The sequence below is a fragment of the Gnatocerus cornutus genome, chromosome 2, assembly GCF_029298725.1.
Source record: "Gnatocerus cornutus isolate USDA-ARS CGAHR chromosome 2, icGnaCorn1.1, whole genome shotgun sequence".
Lineage (NCBI taxonomy): Eukaryota > Metazoa > Arthropoda > Insecta > Coleoptera > Tenebrionidae > Gnatocerus > Gnatocerus cornutus.
Genome location: NC_142234.1, coordinates 16,244,563 through 16,265,602, shown reverse-complemented (window position 1 = coordinate 16,265,602; position 21,040 = coordinate 16,244,563). Strand labels below are relative to the sequence as shown.

General features: G+C 35.4%; 4 protein-coding genes across 6 annotated transcripts; 3 read left to right on the top strand and 1 right to left on the bottom strand.

Annotated features, from left to right (window-relative positions):
• Nucleotides 1–1,945: 1,945 nt before the first annotated feature.
• On the bottom strand, nucleotides 1,946–15,315 carry Alk (Anaplastic lymphoma kinase). Of its 2 annotated transcripts, none has more exons than XM_088050376.1 (19): nucleotides 15,075–15,315; nucleotides 13,989–14,760; nucleotides 7,969–8,197; nucleotides 7,660–7,922; nucleotides 7,323–7,612; nucleotides 7,104–7,270; nucleotides 6,864–7,057; nucleotides 6,655–6,814; nucleotides 6,457–6,604; nucleotides 6,269–6,412; nucleotides 6,071–6,219; nucleotides 5,575–6,023; nucleotides 5,415–5,525; nucleotides 5,166–5,325; nucleotides 4,724–5,009; nucleotides 4,485–4,675; nucleotides 4,208–4,437; nucleotides 3,756–4,162; nucleotides 1,946–3,698 (listed from the first exon to the last, which is right to left on the bottom strand). In XM_088050376.1, the coding sequence occupies exons 2-19, from the start codon at nucleotides 14,671–14,673 to the stop codon at nucleotides 3,390–3,392; spliced, it is 4,572 nt and encodes a 1,523-aa protein (XP_087906502.1). In that variant the 5' UTR covers nucleotides 14,674–14,760; nucleotides 15,075–15,315; the 3' UTR covers nucleotides 1,946–3,389. The 2 variants fall into 2 exon arrangements, with proteins under 2 accessions (XP_087906502.1, XP_087906501.1); XM_088050375.1 differs by having other exon boundaries at nucleotides 5,166–5,361; nucleotides 15,075–15,314.
• LOC148179522 (inactive peptidyl-prolyl cis-trans isomerase shutdown-like) lies at nucleotides 8,325–9,696 on the top strand. The gene is made up of 2 exons (XM_088050379.1): nucleotides 8,325–8,464; nucleotides 8,570–9,696. The coding sequence occupies exons 1-2, from the start codon at nucleotides 8,424–8,426 to the stop codon at nucleotides 9,609–9,611; spliced, it is 1,083 nt and encodes a 360-aa protein (XP_087906505.1). The 5' UTR covers nucleotides 8,325–8,423; the 3' UTR covers nucleotides 9,612–9,696.
• LOC148179521 (inactive peptidyl-prolyl cis-trans isomerase FKBP6-like) lies at nucleotides 9,831–11,236 on the top strand. Its single transcript, XM_088050378.1, has 2 exons — nucleotides 9,831–10,041; nucleotides 10,091–11,236. The coding sequence occupies exons 1-2, from the start codon at nucleotides 10,010–10,012 to the stop codon at nucleotides 11,169–11,171; spliced, it is 1,113 nt and encodes a 370-aa protein (XP_087906504.1). The 5' UTR covers nucleotides 9,831–10,009; the 3' UTR covers nucleotides 11,172–11,236.
• A 1,506-nt stretch (nucleotides 15,316–16,821) lies between the features above and the next one.
• On the top strand, nucleotides 16,822–20,774 carry LOC148179519 (glycerol kinase-like). 2 transcript variants are annotated; one of them, XM_088029831.1, is made up of 12 exons: nucleotides 16,822–17,075; nucleotides 17,120–17,378; nucleotides 17,427–17,641; nucleotides 17,690–17,905; nucleotides 17,952–18,062; nucleotides 18,119–18,218; nucleotides 19,343–19,499; nucleotides 19,550–19,755; nucleotides 19,806–19,943; nucleotides 19,992–20,081; nucleotides 20,135–20,164; nucleotides 20,435–20,774. In XM_088029831.1, exons 1-12 carry the CDS (start codon nucleotides 17,001–17,003, stop codon nucleotides 20,524–20,526), a joined length of 1,689 nt encoding a protein of 562 aa, XP_087885957.1. In that variant the 5' UTR covers nucleotides 16,822–17,000; the 3' UTR covers nucleotides 20,527–20,774. The 2 variants fall into 2 exon arrangements, with proteins under 2 accessions (XP_087885957.1, XP_087885958.1); XM_088029832.1 differs by lacking the exon at nucleotides 20,135–20,164.
• The last annotated feature ends 266 nt before the right edge of the window (nucleotides 20,775–21,040 follow it).

The following is a 21,040-nucleotide window of genomic DNA, read 5'->3' as shown; positions in this document are numbered from 1 at the left end:
TCATTGTTAGGGGTATTTGAACTAGGTGTATTTTAAATCAACTGGGGAACAGAGGTTTTGAAGAAATAAATTGATTCAGATTGACGTTCCAGAAGATTTAACATCTTGACTATAAATAACTAGATTAGTTAAACAGCTTTAACATAAATAAAATCAAGGAAATTTGCGATCCTCTTGATCCGCGATAGTGGCTTAAGTAAATTACGGCTATTTTTTTAAGCAGTTTTAACACCACATTAATGAATAAGTGAAAATGTTAGAAAAAGCTATACACTCCATTAAAATTAATCAATTTTTAGCGTTTTTGCCAAAAACTTCAAACAGTTTTGTACAAAATTAGTTGACAAGGAGCCAACAAATGTTTATAAATACTGTAATGTTAAACTAACAGAAAAGTGGCAAAGGTAGTGATACTATTATTAGTTGTCAAATAACACACCTGTATAACAATAATAAATGTACGAATATGTGTAATTTCAAATTCTAAGGGATCTGGGAATCTAATGAATTTATAACCGAACGAATTTTATTTATCTGAGGATGACTCTACAGTATTTACAGGTGTAGGTACATCAAACTATAATTTATGTAGACAATAATAAATTACTTAAAGATGCCTAGAAGGTGCCTATGCATTAAAAATTAATAGAAAAATTGGTCATCAAAATTGGTAATCGGCCATACCCAAAAGGCTCGTTATTTTAACTTCCACGAGAAAGCATTGTTCATTTTTTCATTATAGAACCCAAAGAATCTAGAAATAAAAGACAAACTCATCATGCTAAATAAACTACTTTTCATACCAAACCCTCAAGAAAAACTATCCACAAAGTTATACAGACTGTTTAGTAAATAGACGGAAATACTAGCAATAGTAAGTCTGGTAATGTGCAGTTATTTTTTTCCAAATATCTTTAGTTTCAAAACTAAAATTCCCTTAAGTTGACCAATGAGCGAGCAGTAACACACGGGTTATGAAATAATCAAGTTGTTTTGATTTCACAGTTATTCAAAATGTCAAAATTCACAGTGAAATCAGTGCAGTTTGTGAAATTTTTATGACCGAATAGGATCTAAGCCGAATCAAAGTCTTTAAGAAATGATCAGTTAGTCATTAAAGATATTGCTGACATGCTTTGATTCTATGGTTAAATGGTCGAAAGTTGTTTAGCAGCAGTTCGACGATATTTTAATTCTTCCCAATAAATGGATACCACATAGCAGCTCTACCAGAGATGGCACAAATGGTGTAAGTTCATTGTTTATTACAAACTTTTATATTTTCGTCGTTTCCTTTTTTCCACACTTACCGGCGACACTGATTCAATTCTTAAAATTTAGCAAATTTTACTATCATTTGCTTAGCAACGTAACTTGTATTTTTAGTTTTTTTTTCTAACGTCTCTCATTACTCATCTTGTAGAAGCTTTATTAAAAAAACAAAATCTACTTTGTCTCGTTTTATTCGATTAACTCCAAAGTAGAGACCCGTGACTTATCTCATCATCCCTTGTATGTACTCTTCAATTTACGCAAACTAGTTCTGAACACCTGCTACTACTGCATTCCAGTTTTTTGTGGGCATTGCCACGCTTTTTGTATAAAAACTTGTGTTTGTTTTGAATCACTTAATCGAGCTTCCTGTAAAAAACGTGCAAACTGGACCACTTTCACGTAAAACCAGTCGAAGAACGAGTTATAACGTCACTAAAGGTTGTTTATCTTGGAGTACAACTGCCTGCAATGTGGTCAATTGACTTAAAATAATTAAATTAGATAATTCCTCTTGTTTTACCGACCAGCAATCGCTCTTGTGCGTTTTTGATCTTAACTTTTTAAATCGTTTACAGTTTTACACCCACCTGACTGCAAACCCTCATAAATATTGCGTAAAATCTCCTTGTCAAATTTTATTTTTCTGAATGACTGTTAATTATAGTCGGAATTAACGAATATGATTTATGCAATTTTATTAATATAGTTACAAATAATAAAACTGTAAACTTCTAACCCGTTTCGCTACGTTGTTGAGATATTTGGCTTACATTCTACTTACACTATCCGAAATGTTTGTCTGTCGTGTGTTTGGTAAAATTAAAAATGTGTTATTAACACCTATATATTTCATGTGACATTAAAATACAGTGTGTTCCATATATTTTGAATTTTACCTACAAAATATAAACAACATACTCTATTCTAAAATGTTACATTTGAAGAAATGCTTGTTTTGAAATCAAATTATCATTATATATCTTAAAAACAGTCTTATTTATATAGTAACATATTACTTACTCTCTTTTAAAACCAATGCTTAATATTTACATTAAGCTTAATAATACGAGCAACAAATAAAATAACATGTTCATTTCCAAAACAAGCATTTCTAGTCTCTAGAGTATGAACATTCCATTTTGAGATACCATTACACTCATTATGTACATGTCTTAAAATTACTTAAAGCATTATTTTTTATTTGTTTATGTTATATACTACAAAATATTACAACTGGGATAATACAAAAACAATTTGTAAATATAGAAATTTTAACAAAATATACATCATTTGTGAATATAACACGTTTATAAGAAATTGGACAAGGATTAATTGAAATCCGTAATAAAACTCTTGAGCTACTTCCTATTTTTTTAACAACAAGGTGTCGAATAAACCTAAGTATCACACAAATTAAGTAAACATTAATTGAAAAATAAGCTTCGGTTTCTAATGTACCTATTTTCTATAAATAGCATCTAAGTATTATTTTTTAGTGGTCTATCGCAACCAGTTTAATAACATTTTATTAAAAAAAAAGGGTCACCAATACTATTGCACATGTATAAAATATTTAAACAAAACAGTCATTCTTCAACAGTTCATCATCCATTCTTAAATAATAAATGACTTAAATAGTTTTTATAGTGATAACATTAAAATACAGGCTGTTTTGAAATTCACGGCTGCCCGTACTTCAAAACGTCCTGTATCAATACATACGCATTACTACTTACTCTAACAATATACTCTGTATACAGTAAAATATCTCCATTTGATAATAATACTTATTTAACTGAGCAAAATTTATCAAAGGATACAAAATTCTTCACACATCACATTACAGATAACCGGATAATTACAAGAAATGTCTCACACTTGTATAATTCTTGAGACACGCAGATTCAGTAAACAATCAACAAAAACTGGTAAAAGAAATTCTTCCTAGTGCACAACCAATTATATGAGCTCGTAATGATTGCGTTCTTTGTGTGAAATAATAGGTACACTTTTTTTAAAAATATATAGTATATCTTCATATTGTACATACCTTGAAATAATAATTTATCGGTCGTAGATATGCAAATCCCAATAGCCCTACCAAATTCTTTCATTTAACAATTAATTTCAGCTTCGTTCAAGTATTTGCTGGCATTTGCATTAAGGTAACTATTTTGAGAAACAGGTCCGTTTTGTAACACACCATTGCCGGTCACGGCATCACCTGTTTTAAAATGAGTGTACTTATTCTGAGTGGGTGTTAAAGATTGTTTTGCTAACGCTCCTGCATCTAAAGATATTCCAGACTTGAGAGAACTTACGTCTACTTTCATGTTATTATTGTGATTACCCACCATGCTATTGGACAGAGAAACGGGCGAAACTTTTGGCACGCCACCATCAATTGCTACCAACTTATCCATCTGAAATGGGATTAGGTAGAACGATCACTTTAATCTCATCCAAGTGTGTGTCCTTACAGAACTAGCGCCTTCATCTTCCTTTAACTGCTCGCACTCTAGCAAAAGAGGTTGTGTTGACCTGGACTGGGGCATGATAAATGAGGTTTCCCAGCTGTCTGAATTCTCAGGTAAAAGTTTCTCAACTGATGATGTCGAACCCACGGGATTTGAGACGCTGGTGTGATTAGGTATTAGATAATCTGATGATTGAGGTACCACTTGAAGGCAGTTTTCGTCCGAACTTAGTGGTCTCATCACGGTAACATCTCTTTCGTTTGAAGGAGGTCTGTGGAATACTGGCAGAGGTGCATTCATGACTTGTGGGTCTTGAACACAGTAACCGAGCCGCTCTAGAATTGTAGAGAACGTTGGTCTTTGCTCGGGGGCTGGGTGCCAACATTGCGTCATTATCCCGTACACGGGACCTAAAAAACAACCCTGTAACCGGAAAAAAGAACAAGTCATCATACCTGGACAATTAGCAGGAGGATCCAGACGACCACCACTAGTAACCAACTGCATGACTTCGCGATTTGCGCACCCTGTATATGGCATGTACCCCATCGACATTATCTCCCATAGAAGAACGCCGAAAGACCACACATCGGTCTTGCTTGTGAAGATTCCGTCCAAGAAAGCTTCCGGTGGCATCCACTTTATGGGGAGCATGGCTTTACCACCTTTTCTATAGTAGTCAGATCTGGACAAAACAACATTACTACGACTCATTGCGGTGTTTGATTTTACCTGTAGACGTCTCTAGACATTCCAAAATCTGCAATTTTTACAACACGACCAGGACCTTTGGTAGTTAACAAGCAATTTCTTGCAGCTATGTCTCTATGAATAAACCTATTGTCTTCCAAATATTTACAACCCTTTGCTACGTCGACAGATATCAGTACGAGGTCCTTCATGCTAAGTGGACTTCCACGTTCCTAAAAACGGCACATGTATCCTTAAAAAAATTCAAGTTTCTTACTAACGGGTTTCGGTCGAGATTCCCGCAGAAAATTCTTTAGATCTCCACCAGCTAAGAGCTCTAAAACTATAAACCTTGGGTGCTTATCGAAACACACCCCTATAAAATGCACGATGTTGGGGTGGTTAAATTTTGACATGATTAGAGCTTCCATTAAGAAGTCCATTTCAGCTTGAGATGTCGACATTTCGGGGAGAGTTTTTACAGCCACTGGCATTTCGACAGTGTCGCATGGGCGCTGTCGGTAAAATCCTTGATATACTTCCCCGAAAGCACCTTGACCCAAAGCTCTGCAAAATTTTCAAATCACACATTTACAGCAATGACTCACATCAATTAGAAACAAAAAAAATAAAACAATGTCTTTAAAACTAAATAAACATTTATTGGAAAACGAATACAAAACGAAAGTAAAACAGTTAGTGGCACAAACAACACGTGCTTACTTCACGAGTCGCAGTTGCTCCCTAGGAATATCTTTCAAGTCTTTGAGCGTGTAAACGACTCCTCCGAATTCATAATTGGGGTTGTACTCTGTCATCATGCTGTCGGAAGCCATGCGAATTCGGTCAAGTTGAAGATCGGCTCCAGAAAGCATCTTTCTCCCTAAAATTCCGGATGCGCGATGTTGATATCGGTTATCTATGAAATGTCAGAAATGAAGTGTTGAATGATAGATGATCGTGCGGACTTACATAAAATAAAGAAAATAATTGCTACCAACGTGGTCAAGAAGATCACTGACACAATTAGCAACGTAACGAACCACGGAGGGTAAGAATCTCCAGTTGCGTTCTCTGGAACAGCTACAGTTTGAATTGTAACTGAGGACCTAACACGAAATTTGGTACTCACTGATGCAAGTCTTGCCATCGACGTCCAGTTTCCAGTTTCTGGGACAAATACAAGCAGTTTGGGACATTTTGGGGTCTAACGCCACACATCGATAGTTACAATCGCATCCAGGAATTGCAGGGATAATCAACACTGAACCAGGTCCTGCATGATACGCTGAATGCGCTTCGGATAAACTAGGTATTGTTCGTGTTGGATCTACAAAGGAAAATCCTCCTTCACCGTTTGTGGTGTTGGCTGAAAATGCATCTCCTCCAGCGTATCCTCCACCGCCTCCACCGTTTCTACAACCTCCGCCTCCACCACCGAAACCACCATCCCCACGGCTGTCGGTGGAGTTGTAACAAGCTTTACCACCAACCCCACCTTTTTTTAGAGGCTGACCCATCATGTGAGTTGGATCTAGGAGACCTGGTTGGGCTTCCCAACCACCACCGGCACCAGCAGATCTAAGAAAATTCGTCACGATACGAAGAAACCTCAACGTTTGACTTACTTTTCCCCGTACATTGCTCCAGTTATTGGAGGCTTTGACATGTTGATGGCTTGTCCGTGTTGCCGGCCGCTGTCAAAGAACCGACCTAAACCAAGTCCGCCACCTCCTGCGGCTATGGCTACTGGCACAAGTTTCTTGTTTTTGTTGCGCTGCAATGATTGTTTTAGGTTATTAATGGAGGTGTTGTCGGTTTGTTACCAAAAATACAAATGTTCCACCACCTCCTCCACCTCCACCGTCGTTTATGTCCATTTGCAAGACCTGCCGGATACCAGAGGCGGTGTTGTTTCTTGGGTTTTTCAGAGTTGAGCAGGACGAATTGTTACCTTCTTGTCCGAGCGACTAAAGAGAAAATGTAAGATTGTGCGTAAAATATTAGGAGTTACCTTGACGCAAGCACTTGTTCCTTCTTGTCCAACCAAGACGTAGATTTCTTGTCCTTTTCTTAATTCGACGACTATTCTAACCATAGCACCTCGAGATGAGCCCATAGCACCACTGCCTTTGCCGCCACTGGCCCCAACTACTATGAATCTGGAAACAGTTTGTTATGCCCGGAAAACTTTCAAAGTTAGATCAGTTACGTGTAGAAACCATCGCTTGGAGTTGTCCATTTTTGAACACCAAGCAGTGGAGGTTCTTCTAGAACTTTCACTTTTACTTTGGTGCGGTTGTATGCTCTGTCACACTGGCCCTGAGATGGGCCATATCGACCCTGAGCGTTACAAGTAGTAACCTGATAACCTACAGAAAACAATTAAGTGGAGTTCAAAACACTAATTGAAGAACGTACTAGTTTCATTGACAAAGTTCTTGTGAGTTTCTCCCTCAACGGAGTGCTCTTGATAGGGATTCCAGTAGTTGTAACCATTTAGTTCTTCAGGAGGAATGTTGAGACCAAAGCACTCCGGACTTAACGACACGTCGTCAATTGCGATGTCACTGATGTACCGTAAACCTTTTTTGGCGTCAAAGTTTATAAAGTATCTGAAACCTTGTTTAAAGAGGTGTTCATTATTACTAACAGACTCACTTGTGGGTAATGTTGGGGAGAATAATAACTTGTCGTACCCACTGGTCGCCATGATTGATATAACTCCAAAGAATTTCAGTTGAGTAGTTATCTGTAGGCTTCAGTTCAGTGACTTGAAGAAGAATCCCACTCTTGTGTTTACCAGTTTGATGAAGATAGAAGCGAATCTGTGAAAAACCAAGCGTCACATGTCTTTCGTTCGTTTACTCATAATCTTACCGCACAAGAGTTGTAATACCTCGACGAAGAATTCCCATGTACTCTTGGAGGTGGGTTAAAGACAACGCTCTTCAAAGTAGCCACACTAGCAAAGCTCGCTTCTTCTTTAAACATGTTAACGTAGAGATACTTCCCCGTGGTATTCCTGTAAGTGTGATCGTAATTTGGTCCAGTGAAATTTGTTGGCGTGGAACCATTGTGACGAGTCCATTCTAGAATCTTTCCATCGACATTGTACCAACCGCACCAGTCCTCTTCAAAAGTGCACCGCGCTCCGAAGGGCATGCGATCTGTATCAAAGAGCTCAGCGCAAAATTATCAAACTGTTTTAACTTACCGCAATTTTGGGTTTCATCGTCTCCTAACAAACAATCTTGAGTTATATCACAAATGCTGGTGTTATTAATACAGTTGGTGGTAGATTTGCAGTGGTACTGATGGGGGGTACAGGTATCATCCGTTTTGGGGTAACATTGAGTGAGCGCTATATTGTCAAAGGCTACAGTAGCTCCGTGAGTTATAATCTGTGAAGGAACAATTTCGAGGATTATGGTGAAGTTCTCGGACATTTTTCCGATAGGAGATTCATATTTTTTCCACCTGAAAAAAGCAGTAGGGATGATGCGTACAAAAAAAAGACACGTACTGTCGGCTGTTGTCTCCTCGTATCCTTTCAACAAGCCATTGGGTGCGATTGTTAATAGATTGAGAATGATTACTAGTTTTGTCCCCCACGATACGGATTTCCGCGTCGTTCATATTTTCTTGGTAGATCCAAATTTGGAGTTTGCAAGAGTTTCTTGTTGGACTAAAAAGAGGGCTCGTTACGTGGAACTCCGTCATGGCCAGGTTTAACCGAAGGATCAAGAAATTTCCTGAAATTAAACAGTTCTGCTATGTTGGAAAAGACTAGAAAATTTTAAATTCTGTAAGTTTAAATTATGCGCGCAGAGATTATCGTCCTATCTTTAGCTTTGTTCGTCATTCTCAGTTAATCATGCGCAGTGTTATTTGGAGTATTGAGGTTAGTTGTTGTTGACAATATTTCGTTCTCTACAACAAAAAACTTTTCTAAAATCCAAATAAGTTTTATTTTCCAAAATGGACAAAACAGCAGAAATCGTGGGAGGGGTGGATGTCAGGTAAGTGCGACTTTTTCTCAATTTGTAAAAAGTGTTTATGGAACAGGTGGTGAAAGTGTTGTTTTTTCACCAAGATAACAATTTGACGAGTGTTTTTTTTTGTAGGGATATCGTCGAACAAGGTGCAGTTTTTGAAGTCACATACTGCCAAAAAAGCGAGGAGGAAATCGAACAAGACAAACAATGCGAGTTACTGCTACAAGAGCACCTAAAATTTGGATGTCTCGATTTTGGGACAACATACGATGGTACTGAACCATTTACAAACATTGCTAAAAAGATGCAAAATCTCCTGCAGAATGGTAAAATAAAAAAAAGAATAATGCGAAATGGATACGGACCAAAACCAAACCCATCATCTAGTGTGACTATACAGTATAATGCGTACGTGCAATATGTAGCTGAGCCATTTGATTCAACTTATGCAAGAAAAAAGCCGTTTTCTTTTAAAATTGGTGAAGGTGATGTGATTGAAGGTTTGGATCTAGCAGTACAATCAATGCAAATTAACGAAAAGTCGGAGTTTTTGATTGAGTCCGAACTGGCGTATAGAAGTGGAGTTTTGGGGCGAATTCCTTCCGACGCTACGGTGCTTTTTGAAGTAGAACTGTGTAAAGTACAAGAATGCAACCCTGAAGAGAAACCTGAAGCCAACACTAAAGATTTTGCACATGCGTATCCCCTTTGTTTAGCACTGTCTGTCAAAGCCAAGCACATGGTCAAACTTAAAGACTATACAGGGGCTATCAAAGAATACAAAACTGCCATTCAGAAACTAGAAGAAGCTGTTCTTAACGACTATGACGATCAACTCAAAAGTGAAGAACTTTTAGTTCGCATGTATACCAATTTATTAGTCTGCAATATGCACTCTCAAAACCCTAAACATGGTTGTTTATGTGCCCAGAAGATTTATGAAATGGCCAAAAATAATACCTTCAAAGTGAGTGCAAAAGTCTATTTTATTCATGCCAAGTGTCAGAGGATGTTGGGCGGTTTTGGATATGCTAAAAAACTACTTGCCCAAGCGAAAAAACTGGAGCCCAATAATGAGGAAATCAGACAGGAATTTGCAATATTAGAGAAAGAAGAAGCTAAATACAAGAAATCTGAGAAACTGATGTCACGTGCTTTAGTCGGCCAGTAAAGGTTTTTACATTTTCATTGATCTGACTTAATTTAAGTGTTTTGTACATTTTTTTATTTGAAATAGACTGTTCATTTAACTTTGTAAGTTTTGTAATCCATTTTATTTGTTCCTAGTTCAATTTTTGGTGACGCCAAATTTAAAATTAATTAATTGATTGATTTAAGAACCAAAATATAATTTTTTAACTAGTGTGTGCGTAGCTTAAGCAACTTCTGCTCAATTTATTGATCCGCCTTGCGCATGCGTATTTCTTAAAATACCCCTCAACTTGAACTGTCAAATGTGATGACGTCCTTAGGTTAGGCAATGTTTTTGCTGTCACTTCCCGGCAAAATTCTCAGGGTTAGAACCAGTTCTAAAACCGAAGTTTCAGTTTCGAGTTAGTTTTATTCGCAATGGCATCATTAAAGGATCCCATCGATTTAAGGTTATATAATTTAGTTCGTAACTGAATCCCTAAAAATAGTTATTTGTAGAAAACTAACAGAAGGTGGACTGGACTTTCAAGTTGATGCAGACCACGTGAGAGAGGACGATCAGAGCTCCGAGGAGGAAGAAGAAGACATTGAGGACAGAAAGCTAGAAAATTGCAATAAGGAATGTCTCGGCCTTTTTGACGAGGACGTATATGAAGAAGGGGAGCCGTTTTCGATTATAGCGAAAAAAATGTTTGACCTGGTACCCGACGGTAAAATAAAAAAACGGATAATTCGAGAAGGTGACGGTGAGACACCAGAGGAGTACGCTAGTGTGAAAATACACTATAATGGCTACATTGAACATAACGACGAGCCCTTCGATTCCACATACATGCGGAAGAGACCACGCAATTTTATAATAAACGACGGGCGAGTAATCCCTGGATTGGATTTTGGAGTCCAATCCATGAAACTTGGGGAAAAATCGCAATTCTTGATTGCTCCAGAATATGCTTTTGGAAAGAATTACATTGGGCGCATACCACCCAACGCCACTGTCTTATTTGAGGTTGAACTTCTCGAAATTGTTAACAGTGGGGCTGTTTTTACGTATGAAAGATTACCTGAAGATGAACAAAAACAGTTCTCTGAAACTTACAAGTACTGCATAGCGTTGTGTGAAAGAGGCAAAAAATGTTTCATTGACCATGACTACAAGAAAGCCATCAAAGATTACAATACCGCTGCGTGTGCTCTGGAAAAGGCTCTGATCGGTGATAGAGAAGAAATAGATCAACAACGCGAGTTGGGATTGAGGCTTTACACAAATTTATTGATATGTTACACTAGAATGAATGAGCCCAGAAAGGCTTGTAAGAATGCTAAAAAAATTTACGACTTAACGGAAAATGGGGAGTTGATGAAGGTCACTGCAAAAGTTTATTACAATCATGCTAAGTGTTTGAGAATTTTAGGGGACTACGCAAGTGCCAAAACTATCTTAGATAAGGCGTACAGATTAGAACCTAAGAATCCAGAAATAGCTAATGAGATGCTCAATTTAGAAAATGATAAGAGTGAACATAGGAAAGCTCAAGAAGTATTCGCCAAAGCGCTCGTTGGGAAAGTCGACAAATAGTTACTTTAGGTGTTAACTGGTTATGTAATTTAATATTATTTTTGAGGATGATTGATTTTTTTGAAGTTGTTTTTTATTTGACCTTTATATACAAATATTATTCTTGAATAGTTTTTTTTCCCTTGACATCGCGGTTAGATCACTCGATCAAATAAAAACTCAATCGAGGACACCTTTTCAATTCAGAAGTATGTCTATGATTAAATCAATGATTTGTTTCTGTCACTCGGGCAAGGTCTGTAGCAATGCGACAAAGCATGTACAAAGAAGACCTTAATGATATAAAATTTGAAGTTCTTTGATCAAGATTTCCTCGAAAACCTTGACATAACAAGACTGTTCAATCATAGACATGCCTCGCAATCTCAAAGGCGAGTGAAGAGCTTTTATTTGATCGTTCACTGGACTCCTTTATAATTATTATGATTCATTTCATAAAGAATAAATGGAGAAATGTTTACACTTTCTTGCTAAAATCACGAATTCCAGAATATTTCTGTCATTGCAAAACTGTCGACCGTTTTAATCTAACTCTGAACGGAAACTGATAACGTGTTATTCTGAGAACTAGCTTGAACATCTCAAACACTATCAGTAAACGTGAATATAGTTTACATGTCACTATTTATAAACAAAACATTCGAATGAATGAAATTGTAACGTATTGAGCAGAATGTCCCAGGAGATGCGTTTGGGAGGTGAAAGCAACGACCAACGAGAGATTTCTGTTTAACCGTTGGAAGACTCCCACGCATGGCGTAACGTCCTACGCTCTGTGGATGTAATGCCCTTTAAACTTTGGCTAATTTATTACATACTATTGACTTTGGACCAGTAGGTTATTTTAACATTTATTTCAATGTTTATTAATTTTTGTTTTATGAAAAAAAACAGGAAAACTCGTTTGAAAATGGGAAAACAATAAACTTTTATCGAGTTTTCTTTCACTATTGCCATTACATTTCTTTTACAGTGACGATCAAAATGTGGTGGATATTTTTTGTCAGCGTAAAACGGGTCTAAAAGTAGCCTATTGAACTACCAATAAGGTTTCATTAAAATGATCTGTCAAGAAAAGCAAGTAGCGGGAGCTTCTTTATTATTGTTTTCTTGTTTTTTTGCATACAAATTGATAACGAAAGTCCAAACTCCAAAATAACGGTGCGATTTGGATAGATGTCTTTAAGGTAAAGTCCATCTAAATTTACGTGCCTAATAATAAATAATTTATCAAGTAAAGTTTACATTTTAGGATGTTTAGATAACTGACATGCTCTTTTTGTTTATCTTTCCTCTGATTCTGGATTTTATCAGTCTAATTGCCTACATACGTTCAAGTAAATACTAAATATACCTGCTTAGTAGAACGAGAAAAATAATTCAAAAATTTCGTGTTGATGTTGACTATAGGTATAACTTAACTAGCAACTTAAAAAAAGGTTCAAATAATTGATTAAGTTTGTTGGGCTTCAAACCGTTCGCTGTTTTTGTGTTTCTCTATTTATTTTCCATTCATCATACCTAATGAGGTTTTCTTTATTCTCGAACTACAGAGGTACAGTAAAACCATTTAGAAATTTTGCTACAATAATTAAATATAGCTGAGAATGCATCTACAGCTGCTGTAATAGAACGCATTTACAGTGCAAGGAGGAATGCAAAATGCAGACATTACAACATTTAGGAGGTTTCTGTTGTTCTCTCTTCTATTCTTGTATTCTCAAATGTGATGAGTAATGACGCACGATACGTATTCGCGTCGTCTTTGATCAATCTAAAGAAAACCACGTCCATGTCGCTTGGCAACTACATCTCCTTCTTATAGATTAAAGTTCACTTCATATAACGATAAATAAATACAGTTGCGCACGAAAAAACGCTTTAATTTATTGTTTATAGAATGTTTCACTGATAAATGTGCAATTTAAAGAGACGTGTCGCACTATAATTGTAGGAAAAGCTTGTAGCTGTCTATTTTAAAAATAGTTGTTTTCTTTCAGTTTTAAATAGGAAAATCGGGCCAAAAGTAATTCCACCGACACGACTAGAAATATCCACAAATGTTTGGATTTATCTCAAAAAATATCTTTATAAAGTTCGATTTCTAAACATAACGCAGCGGCATTTCTTACAGAATTGTTGACTGGTTTTTTGGTGCAATTTTTATCATTAAACGTATTTCAAATGTCTTTGAAAGTTATGAGTTATGACATGTCATCCCATAAATTTACAAAATTATAACTATTTTTCTAAGAAAAATATTCATAATTTCGTGCTTGTTTATTTGATCAGAATTTTTGTGTTATTACAATTCCGTGATATTTTCGTATTGTTTGACAAACCACTCAATTTCGTTATTTGTTTAGACTTGAGTTAATGCTAATGGTAATTAAATCTCGTTACGAAAAATGCATAACAGAACATGAAACTATCATTTACAAACATAATAACGCTGGTACTAAAAAAGAAAATAAACACGACATAAAATTCAATCCACCTGAGTTTTTTTTCTGTTTTCACTAGTTTAGTTCGACAAAGCGGCTACCCAGAATATAACCGAGTTCAATAAAATGAAGAAGAAATAAATAGGCGCAACGTATTTCTCCTTCTATTAATAACTCTTAATTTTGAACAACTTATAGGTAGACATTTTGCAATCGGGAGGAGCCCACCTGCACATGTCTACAAGATTCAAATTCAAAAAAAACAAGCGTTTCCCACGCTTTCGTGTATTTTTTGTAACAACAAAAATGTGAAAGGTCAGTCGATGTATCTTAATAACAAGCAGAATAAAAGAAAAACAGTAAACAGACTTACCAAAAGCATTAGCACTAGCATCAGTCCTAGGTCCGGTGTCATTCTCCGCAAATTTGTTTCCTGACGTGACGAAGAAGCCGTTGGCGATGTCTTTCCTCCAGGCCCAAGCACAGTCACTTTCAAAGTCACAATCAGTGTCCAAAGGTTCAGCTTCTCTTAGTTTTTCTTCTTTATTCTGCAGATGTAATTGTCGAATTTTGTCATTTTTCCTGCTGAAATGTTGTTCTGTGGTTTTACCACCAAAGTGCAAATCAGCTTTTGTCTTGATTGGTGTTCCAGTGTAATTTGGTTCTAACCTAGGATTGGCATCTGCGGCCATGAGCTCAACTTTCTTTTTCTCCTCATTCAATCGTTTGTAGAGGTTTGAAATGCTTCGATCTGGAGCTTTTCTTTTGTGTCGGTAGCTCGATTCATGCGAATCTTCAAACATGTCTTTTATTTGTTCTATATTGCTAAAATTTGGACGTTTGATTGATTTTATATCTAAATCAGTGCCATGTTTTCTTATTGTTTCAGCACCATTTTTGGTAAAGCTAAAATCTAATTTATTCTCTGGAGTCTGCCTGGAATCTGATCGTGATGATTCTTCGATGTCCGAGTTCGAGTCTACTAAACTCTTGCATCCATTTGTTTTGTTTTGAAGTAAAAATAGCAACGTAAAGAGTATTCTACTATTAACAGCCATATTTTTGTTTTTATACACTTCTTATCAGTAAATAGATTTTTACTATGTCTTTAAACAAAGTCATTTCCTTAAATAGTCGTTCAAAACCTGAAAGCCATAATGAGGATTAATTTTAAGTCCGACTCAAAACATATTTTTGGAAGGACTCAAAACATATTTTTGGAAGGACTCCAAAAAATTGTCAAAGAAATTGAAGTGTCGACCTGGGAAAATTTAATAATCTCCCTTTACGCGTTTATTAAGTTCTTCAAATACAACGTCGAAATTTACTATCATTGAATGTTTAACTTGATAATGAATGCCATCCAGTGCATAACACGAAACCGTGCAATTCTGAATTAAAAAGACCGCGAACAATCATTACCACAAACAGTTAAAATCAAAAAGAAAAAACTTGGTACCTTGACTGAGTATTACGCCATACGAATACACCACATTTTAAAAATCTTGTTTTTTCTTAAATAATATGTCGCCTTTTCACTGTCAACACTATACACGCACTTGTGTTACGGTGTATACTCGTTGGCGGTGTCTTTAATTTTAAAATTGCAATCATTAGGCAGAGAGACGTAAAAATATCTTGGTACAACCCATCTCGACGTATGTGCGTTAGCCAAATTTTCTACGAGATAGGTATATACATTTAAATTTACAAGACTGAGACAGAGATGTTTTATCGATTTTCCCTCCGTTGTGTGATAACTTGGCAGCCACATTAGAACAGAGATGAGACCAGCTGAGGACATCTACCGGGATGCTGTGGAGGTACTTGCAAGAGATAGCTAAGCAGGAAATGAGCGTTCAAACAATTTACAAACCAAACAATTTATGGACCATTCTTATGGTTATTTTAATGCTTATTGTTCTTTTTAATCGTTTCTGTTTATTTTTGAAATTTTTTTTTTGCGGTTGGTCTTTCATACTTTTACAGAGTTCTTTCAGGATTTTTGAAATCCAGTTTCTGACGCAATTTTTTAACTTTATGGTTCATAATTTTTTTATGAGAACATAATTCATTCTAGTTAAATCTATTAATAATCAATAAAAAAATTATCTCGTGTTGTATCGGAACATATAAAGAATTTTAAAAAACTGTGAATTAAAACGTTTTTTCGATTTGGTAATGTCTGGAGATTACAATTAGGTCGTTGAATTTAATCGCCTTTTAAAAATTTGTGTATGTAGATTTCAATTTTGACTTAATATAATTAATAAAACTACTAATTTATTACATTTGTTGGAACTTCGGTAATCTTCAGATCTGTAAATTCGCGGTGTGGGCTAATGTAAACTAAACTCGCCAGTAAATGATTTCAAGAAACAAATTAATTTACTATTTTTGTCCGGTTTACTTAGAGAGGTCTATTCTGGTTAAAATTAAACAATGAAATTGAAGCAGATGAAAAATTTGTAACATTTTCCTGCATAAGATTATTATTCTTAAAGTAGAAAAATGTATTACATTTCGTCGGCTTAAGTTGTAAGTTGCCACGTTTATTTTTGAACAAAATGCGTTTTCAATTGTATAAAAAAGTATAAAAGAATGGTACAGCTTTGGATCCTTGTATGTGTTATTATTCGAGAATTAAAAAACGTTCTGTTTTTATTCCACAAATTTTCAAATCCCAGATTTGGCGACAAATATGTAAAAAAATTAAAATTTCTTGACCCCGGTTAAAAACATTCAAAGGCACAACAATTTTAAGGAATTTTTTGAGTCACTCATTAATGTAACATTAAACAGTGTCGTAATTATTTATTTGTTTAGTTGTAAATCGCAGGATTTTTAAAACATTTGTAAAATTTTTAAATTTTTTGATTTCTAAATTTTTAGGACACTCGTGAGTTTGTTTTTAAATAATTATTTTTTTAAAGATCAAACAATGCTAATTAAAGTTTCAGTGGCAAAATTAGAATTTTTGACCGGCGCATCCACCAATTTTACCACATAGAAAAAAATTGGAAGAAACAAATTATAAACTTTCCGCTACTATTTATTGCGTACACGCTAAATTTTGCTCTTAATTTTAGCAAACGAAAATATGTACTTTTGAACGCATTCCAACAATTTTCTTAATTTATACAAATTTTATTAATTTTGTGTGGGTTATGTAACCAGCAATACTTGAGCGCTTCGTTCGTGCCTACTGTGCAACGGGCTGCTCGTAACGTCTGTGTGACAGTTCCACCAATTAACTGTCACAAATGTCAAATCAAGCAATAACAGTGCCGGTGTTCAAACTTGAGGTTAGCAATAATATTTTTCGTACTAAACTAATTGATTATTGATTCTCTGTGACAATGAGAATTAAATAAAAATCGTAACAATGTCGGACACACGAGATAAATATGGGCCTCTTATTGGTTCGATTGATGAAGGAACTTCCAGCACTAGATTTCTGGTGATATTCAAATGGTTTTGTATTTTATTTAACTCCATTTTCAGGTGTTTGCGTCAAAGACAGCCGAGGTATTAACGTATCACCAAATTAAGGTTCCTCATGTGACTCCATATGAAGGCTGGTTTGAACAAGATCCTTTATTAATTTTAAAATCAGTTGTAGAAACTATTAATGTAACTTGTGATAACTTGAAAAAACTGAATATTAATTATGAGGATATTGTGGCAACTGGTATTACAAATCAAAGGGAAACTACAATTTTGTGGGATTCAAACACAGGAAAGCCATTATATAATGCCTTGGGTATGAATTTGCACTATTTTAACCTGTTTTAATTTGCATAATAAACAGTTTGGATGGATATGAGAACTTCAAGTACAGTGGACGAAATTCTACAAAATGGCAAGAGGGATAAGAATTTTTTACAAAGCATGTGTGGGCTTCCCATTAGTACTTATTTTAGTGCATTAAAAATTAAATGGTTGATGGATAATGTGAAGGAGGTGAAAGAGGCAATAAATGAAAAACGCTGCTTTTTTGGTACTGTAGATACATGGCTCATTTGGGTACTTATTAGCGTTTTTTAAACCACCAAACTCATTTCTTATTGTTAGAATTTGACTGGTGGAATTAACGGAGGTCTTCACGTAACGGACGTTACAAATGCTTCCAGAACTATGCTAATGAATATAGAGACCTTGAAATGGGATCCATACCTTTGTAAAATTTTTGACATTCCAATGCATATACTTCCTGAAATTAGAAGTTCCTCGGAAATATACGGTTACATGACAGACGATACTACTTTAGCAGGAATTCCAATTTCGGGGGTAATGCAAAGACTAGTTTTGGGGCTACTTTATTATAGAAGATCAGGTTTTAGGTGACCAACAAGCTGCATTAGTTGGGCAAATGTGCTTCCATCAAGGACAAGCGAAAAATACGTATGGAACAGGCTGCTTTCTCTTGTACAACACGGGGACCACAGTAAAAAAGATTCAGACAATTCAATTTCTTTAATTTTATCATAGAGTTGATTTTAGATGGTACAATCCAATCATGGTCTTTTAACAACAATTGGGTACAAATTGGGGCCGGATAAACCGCCCGTGTATGCGCTTGAAGGCTCTATAGCTATCGCAGGTATACTATAAATGTCTTAGTATGTATCAACTGGTAATAAATCACATAATAAATTATGTAACGAGGACAATAAGAAACGTATTAGTGGCCGCATTGGTTTGGGGCGAGTCGAAGGTTGATATTATCGGCCTAGGCAGTTCAATCAAACAAACAATTTAGCGATGTGGGGTGCGATAAAATATTGTTTTGTCGTATTATTGATATACAGATACGCTCGGAAATTTATAATGTGTATTTAAGAACCATAAACCTAAATAAGTAATCATTTTGTAGTCATAAAACTTTTTTATAAATGTTTAAAACGGTAAGTTAAAGTGAGAATATGAAGTCAACAATACGTAACTTTTCATACTGAAATTTATCTAGTTATTATTGGAGGATGCACTTAAGTGCATGCTTGTTTTTTATCGGTTGTTTACATACAACTGTGGCAGTTGTAGATTATAAAGTGTGTAATTTTGTACTTTTAATGAACACGATTAACATTTTTTGCTTTAATGTTAAAATTAGTAAATATCTTCCAATTTATCGAAATGAAAGTAAAAATTTTGTATAAAGTGCAGTTATAATATGTAGTTTTCATTTCATAAGTTTTCGAGTTTTCCTAAGGCTTTAGGATTATTAGGGTTCTCAGCTTTTCAGGTTGTCACACTCCCAGTTTCTGAGGTTTTTTACATATTCCAAACTTTCCAATTTCTCCGAAGTTCGATTTTATCTAAGAAATTAATTATGAGAACATAAGAACTTGACAAGCTTAATCCAGGGAATTACAAAAAAATTGATAATCTTCAAATCGTAAAAATTACAAAATATCACGGATTTTAGAATCATTGCTATAAAAGTTTTACAACCTAAACTCCAAAGAACTTTTTGTGGAACAAAACGACGATAATAGAAATTAAAGCCAAAATTACGAGAATTAAAGATAAGACGGAGGTGTGCACTTAGCCACTGATGGAAGTTTTAACAGTATTTTTACTACTAATGGTCGAAATTATAGAAAGTAATAGAACTGTGGATATGTGCTTGCTATTTTATCTAAACTTTCCTAATGGAAGTTTTTTTATTTTCATGCAGATAAAAACTCCTTAATTGCATTGAGCTCTTTATTCATGATTTCTCAGGTATTTCCATCACCTGGCTGCAAGAAAACTTATCGATTTTAAAAAATGCTACGGATTCTGGAGACATAGCTCAATCCGCCGACGATGTAGGTGAAATTTATTTCGTTCCCGCATTTTCAGGGCTGTATGCGCCATACTGGCGAAAGGACGCTAGGAGGTATAATTTTACCCCAAACAATAAACTGAATTTATTCCTGGACTTTATAGCGTTATTTGCGGTCTTACTGAAGAAACAAAACCAGAGCATTTAGTTAAAGCAGCTTTAGAGGCAGTTTGCTATCAAGTCCGCGATATTTTAGAAGCCATGGCGTTGGATTGTGGCTACCCTTTATCCAAATTGTTGGTCGATGGCGGTATGACAGCAAACGATTTTTTAATGCAAATGCAAGCTGATTATTGTGGAATTCCCGTGGGTAATTACCAATCCTCCCCAAAGAGGCACTATTTTAACACTTTATGTTAGTGCGACCAACAATGGCAGAAACTACTTGTCTAGGGGCTGCAATAGCTGCTGGAAACGCGAAAGGGGTGGAAGTATGGGATTTGGAGAACATCCAACCAGTGCCTAGTGATACATTTTTGCCTTCAATTTCCGACGATCGTACGTATTTCTAATTTTGTCACGCTAATTTAACTGAGATAATTGCAGAGAGGGATATAAAGTATTCGCGATGGAAAATGGCCATTTCTAGAAGTTTAGGTTGGGCGCAGGATGAAAATGATAATGAAGGTCTTGCAGGTACATAACATTAATTTTGAGTGCGTTTTTATAAACTGAGCCTTTTTCGACAGAGTTATCAGATGACGAAGTTTCTGTTTCAGGTATTTGATTATTTTACAAAGAATGCAGCATCTCTGTTACATTAGCAAATTTAACTGGTCTTAGCCTCATTACAGTTAACATAGCTGTAGTGTCATGTCTAGTTATAATGCTTTAATTCGTCGATTAATCAACGACCACTTGTATCACTTGTGACAGTTTACTAATTCATTGGGCTGCATCGCTGAATGCCTGTAGCATGTTAGACTAGAATCATTGTGATGTTGATAGAAATGGTACTTTTATTTATTGATTTATTTGGTTTTGTGTAGATGAGAAGTTGCTGACAACATTGCCAGGCGGACTGTTTGTTTTTGGAACTTTGGTTCTCTTACTGGTGGCAGAAGTTCTTAAAAGGAAATAGCAAGAGGCGAATAGAAGAAGGTTGTGCTAATAGTCCTAATTCAACAAATGGCTGTTTTTGAATACAACGTTTTATTTATTATAGTTTCATTATAGGTCATTGTGTTCATATTATTTCTAGAATTTACGTTTTTTATTTGATCGTGCAGCGTGTGGTTTATGGTTGTGTGGGCTGTCCAAGGTACAATACCATTTTTATGGTGGTTTATTGCATTTTGTTTGTTTTTAATAAAATCTTTTTGTGGGAAATGTTTTTTATTGCGTTAATCGGTTCATCGGTCGATGTCATTCGATAATTAAAAATACAACAATTTTTATAATTGTTCATAGTAAAAACTTGTATTTCCAGTATTGATTTTGCAATACATACATATTTTTGAATACTTTATAAAATTCTTTAAAAGGGCGCAAGTTGGAATAGTGTCTAGACATAGTTTTATGAGCCATCATCGAGGAAATAAGTAAACAGATTTGCATGAACTATTTATTGTTATGAGTTTTCGGGAAATGTATTT

Excerpts from the sequence above, each read along its gene's own strand:
- LOC148179522 (XM_088050379.1), top strand. The coding sequence starts at position 8,424 with ATGGACAAAACAGCAGAAATCGTGGGAGGGGTGGATGTCAG. Across the intron at positions 8,465-8,569 it reads GTGGGAGGGGTGGATGTCAG|GGATATCGTCGAACAAGGTG; the intron begins GTAAGTGCGACT and ends TTTTTTTTGTAG.
- LOC148179521 (XM_088050378.1), top strand. The coding sequence starts at position 10,010 with ATGGCATCATTAAAGGATCCCATCGATTTAAG. Across the intron at positions 10,042-10,090 it reads AAGGATCCCATCGATTTAAG|AAAACTAACAGAAGGTGGAC; the intron begins GTTATATAATTT and ends AGTTATTTGTAG.
- Alk (XM_088050375.1), bottom strand. The coding sequence starts at position 14,673 with ATGGCTGTTAATAGTAGAATACTCTTTACGTTGCTATTTTTACTTCAA. Across the intron at positions 6,024-6,070 it reads GGAGCAATGTACGGGGAAAA|ATCTGCTGGTGCCGGTGGTG; the intron begins GTAAGTCAAACG and ends GAATTTTCTTAG. Across the intron at positions 3,699-3,755 it reads AAGATGAAGGCGCTAGTTCT|ATGGATAAGTTGGTAGCAAT; the intron begins GTAAGGACACAC and ends ATCCCATTTCAG.
- LOC148179519 (XM_088029831.1), top strand. The coding sequence starts at position 17,001 with ATGTCGGACACACGAGATAAATATGGGCCTCTTATTGGTTCGATTGAT. Across the intron at positions 18,063-18,118 it reads TGTACAACACGGGGACCACA|ATGGTACAATCCAATCATGG; the intron begins GTAAAAAAGATT and ends AGTTGATTTTAG. Across the intron at positions 19,500-19,549 it reads TGGCGAAAGGACGCTAGGAG|CGTTATTTGCGGTCTTACTG; the intron begins GTATAATTTTAC and ends TGGACTTTATAG.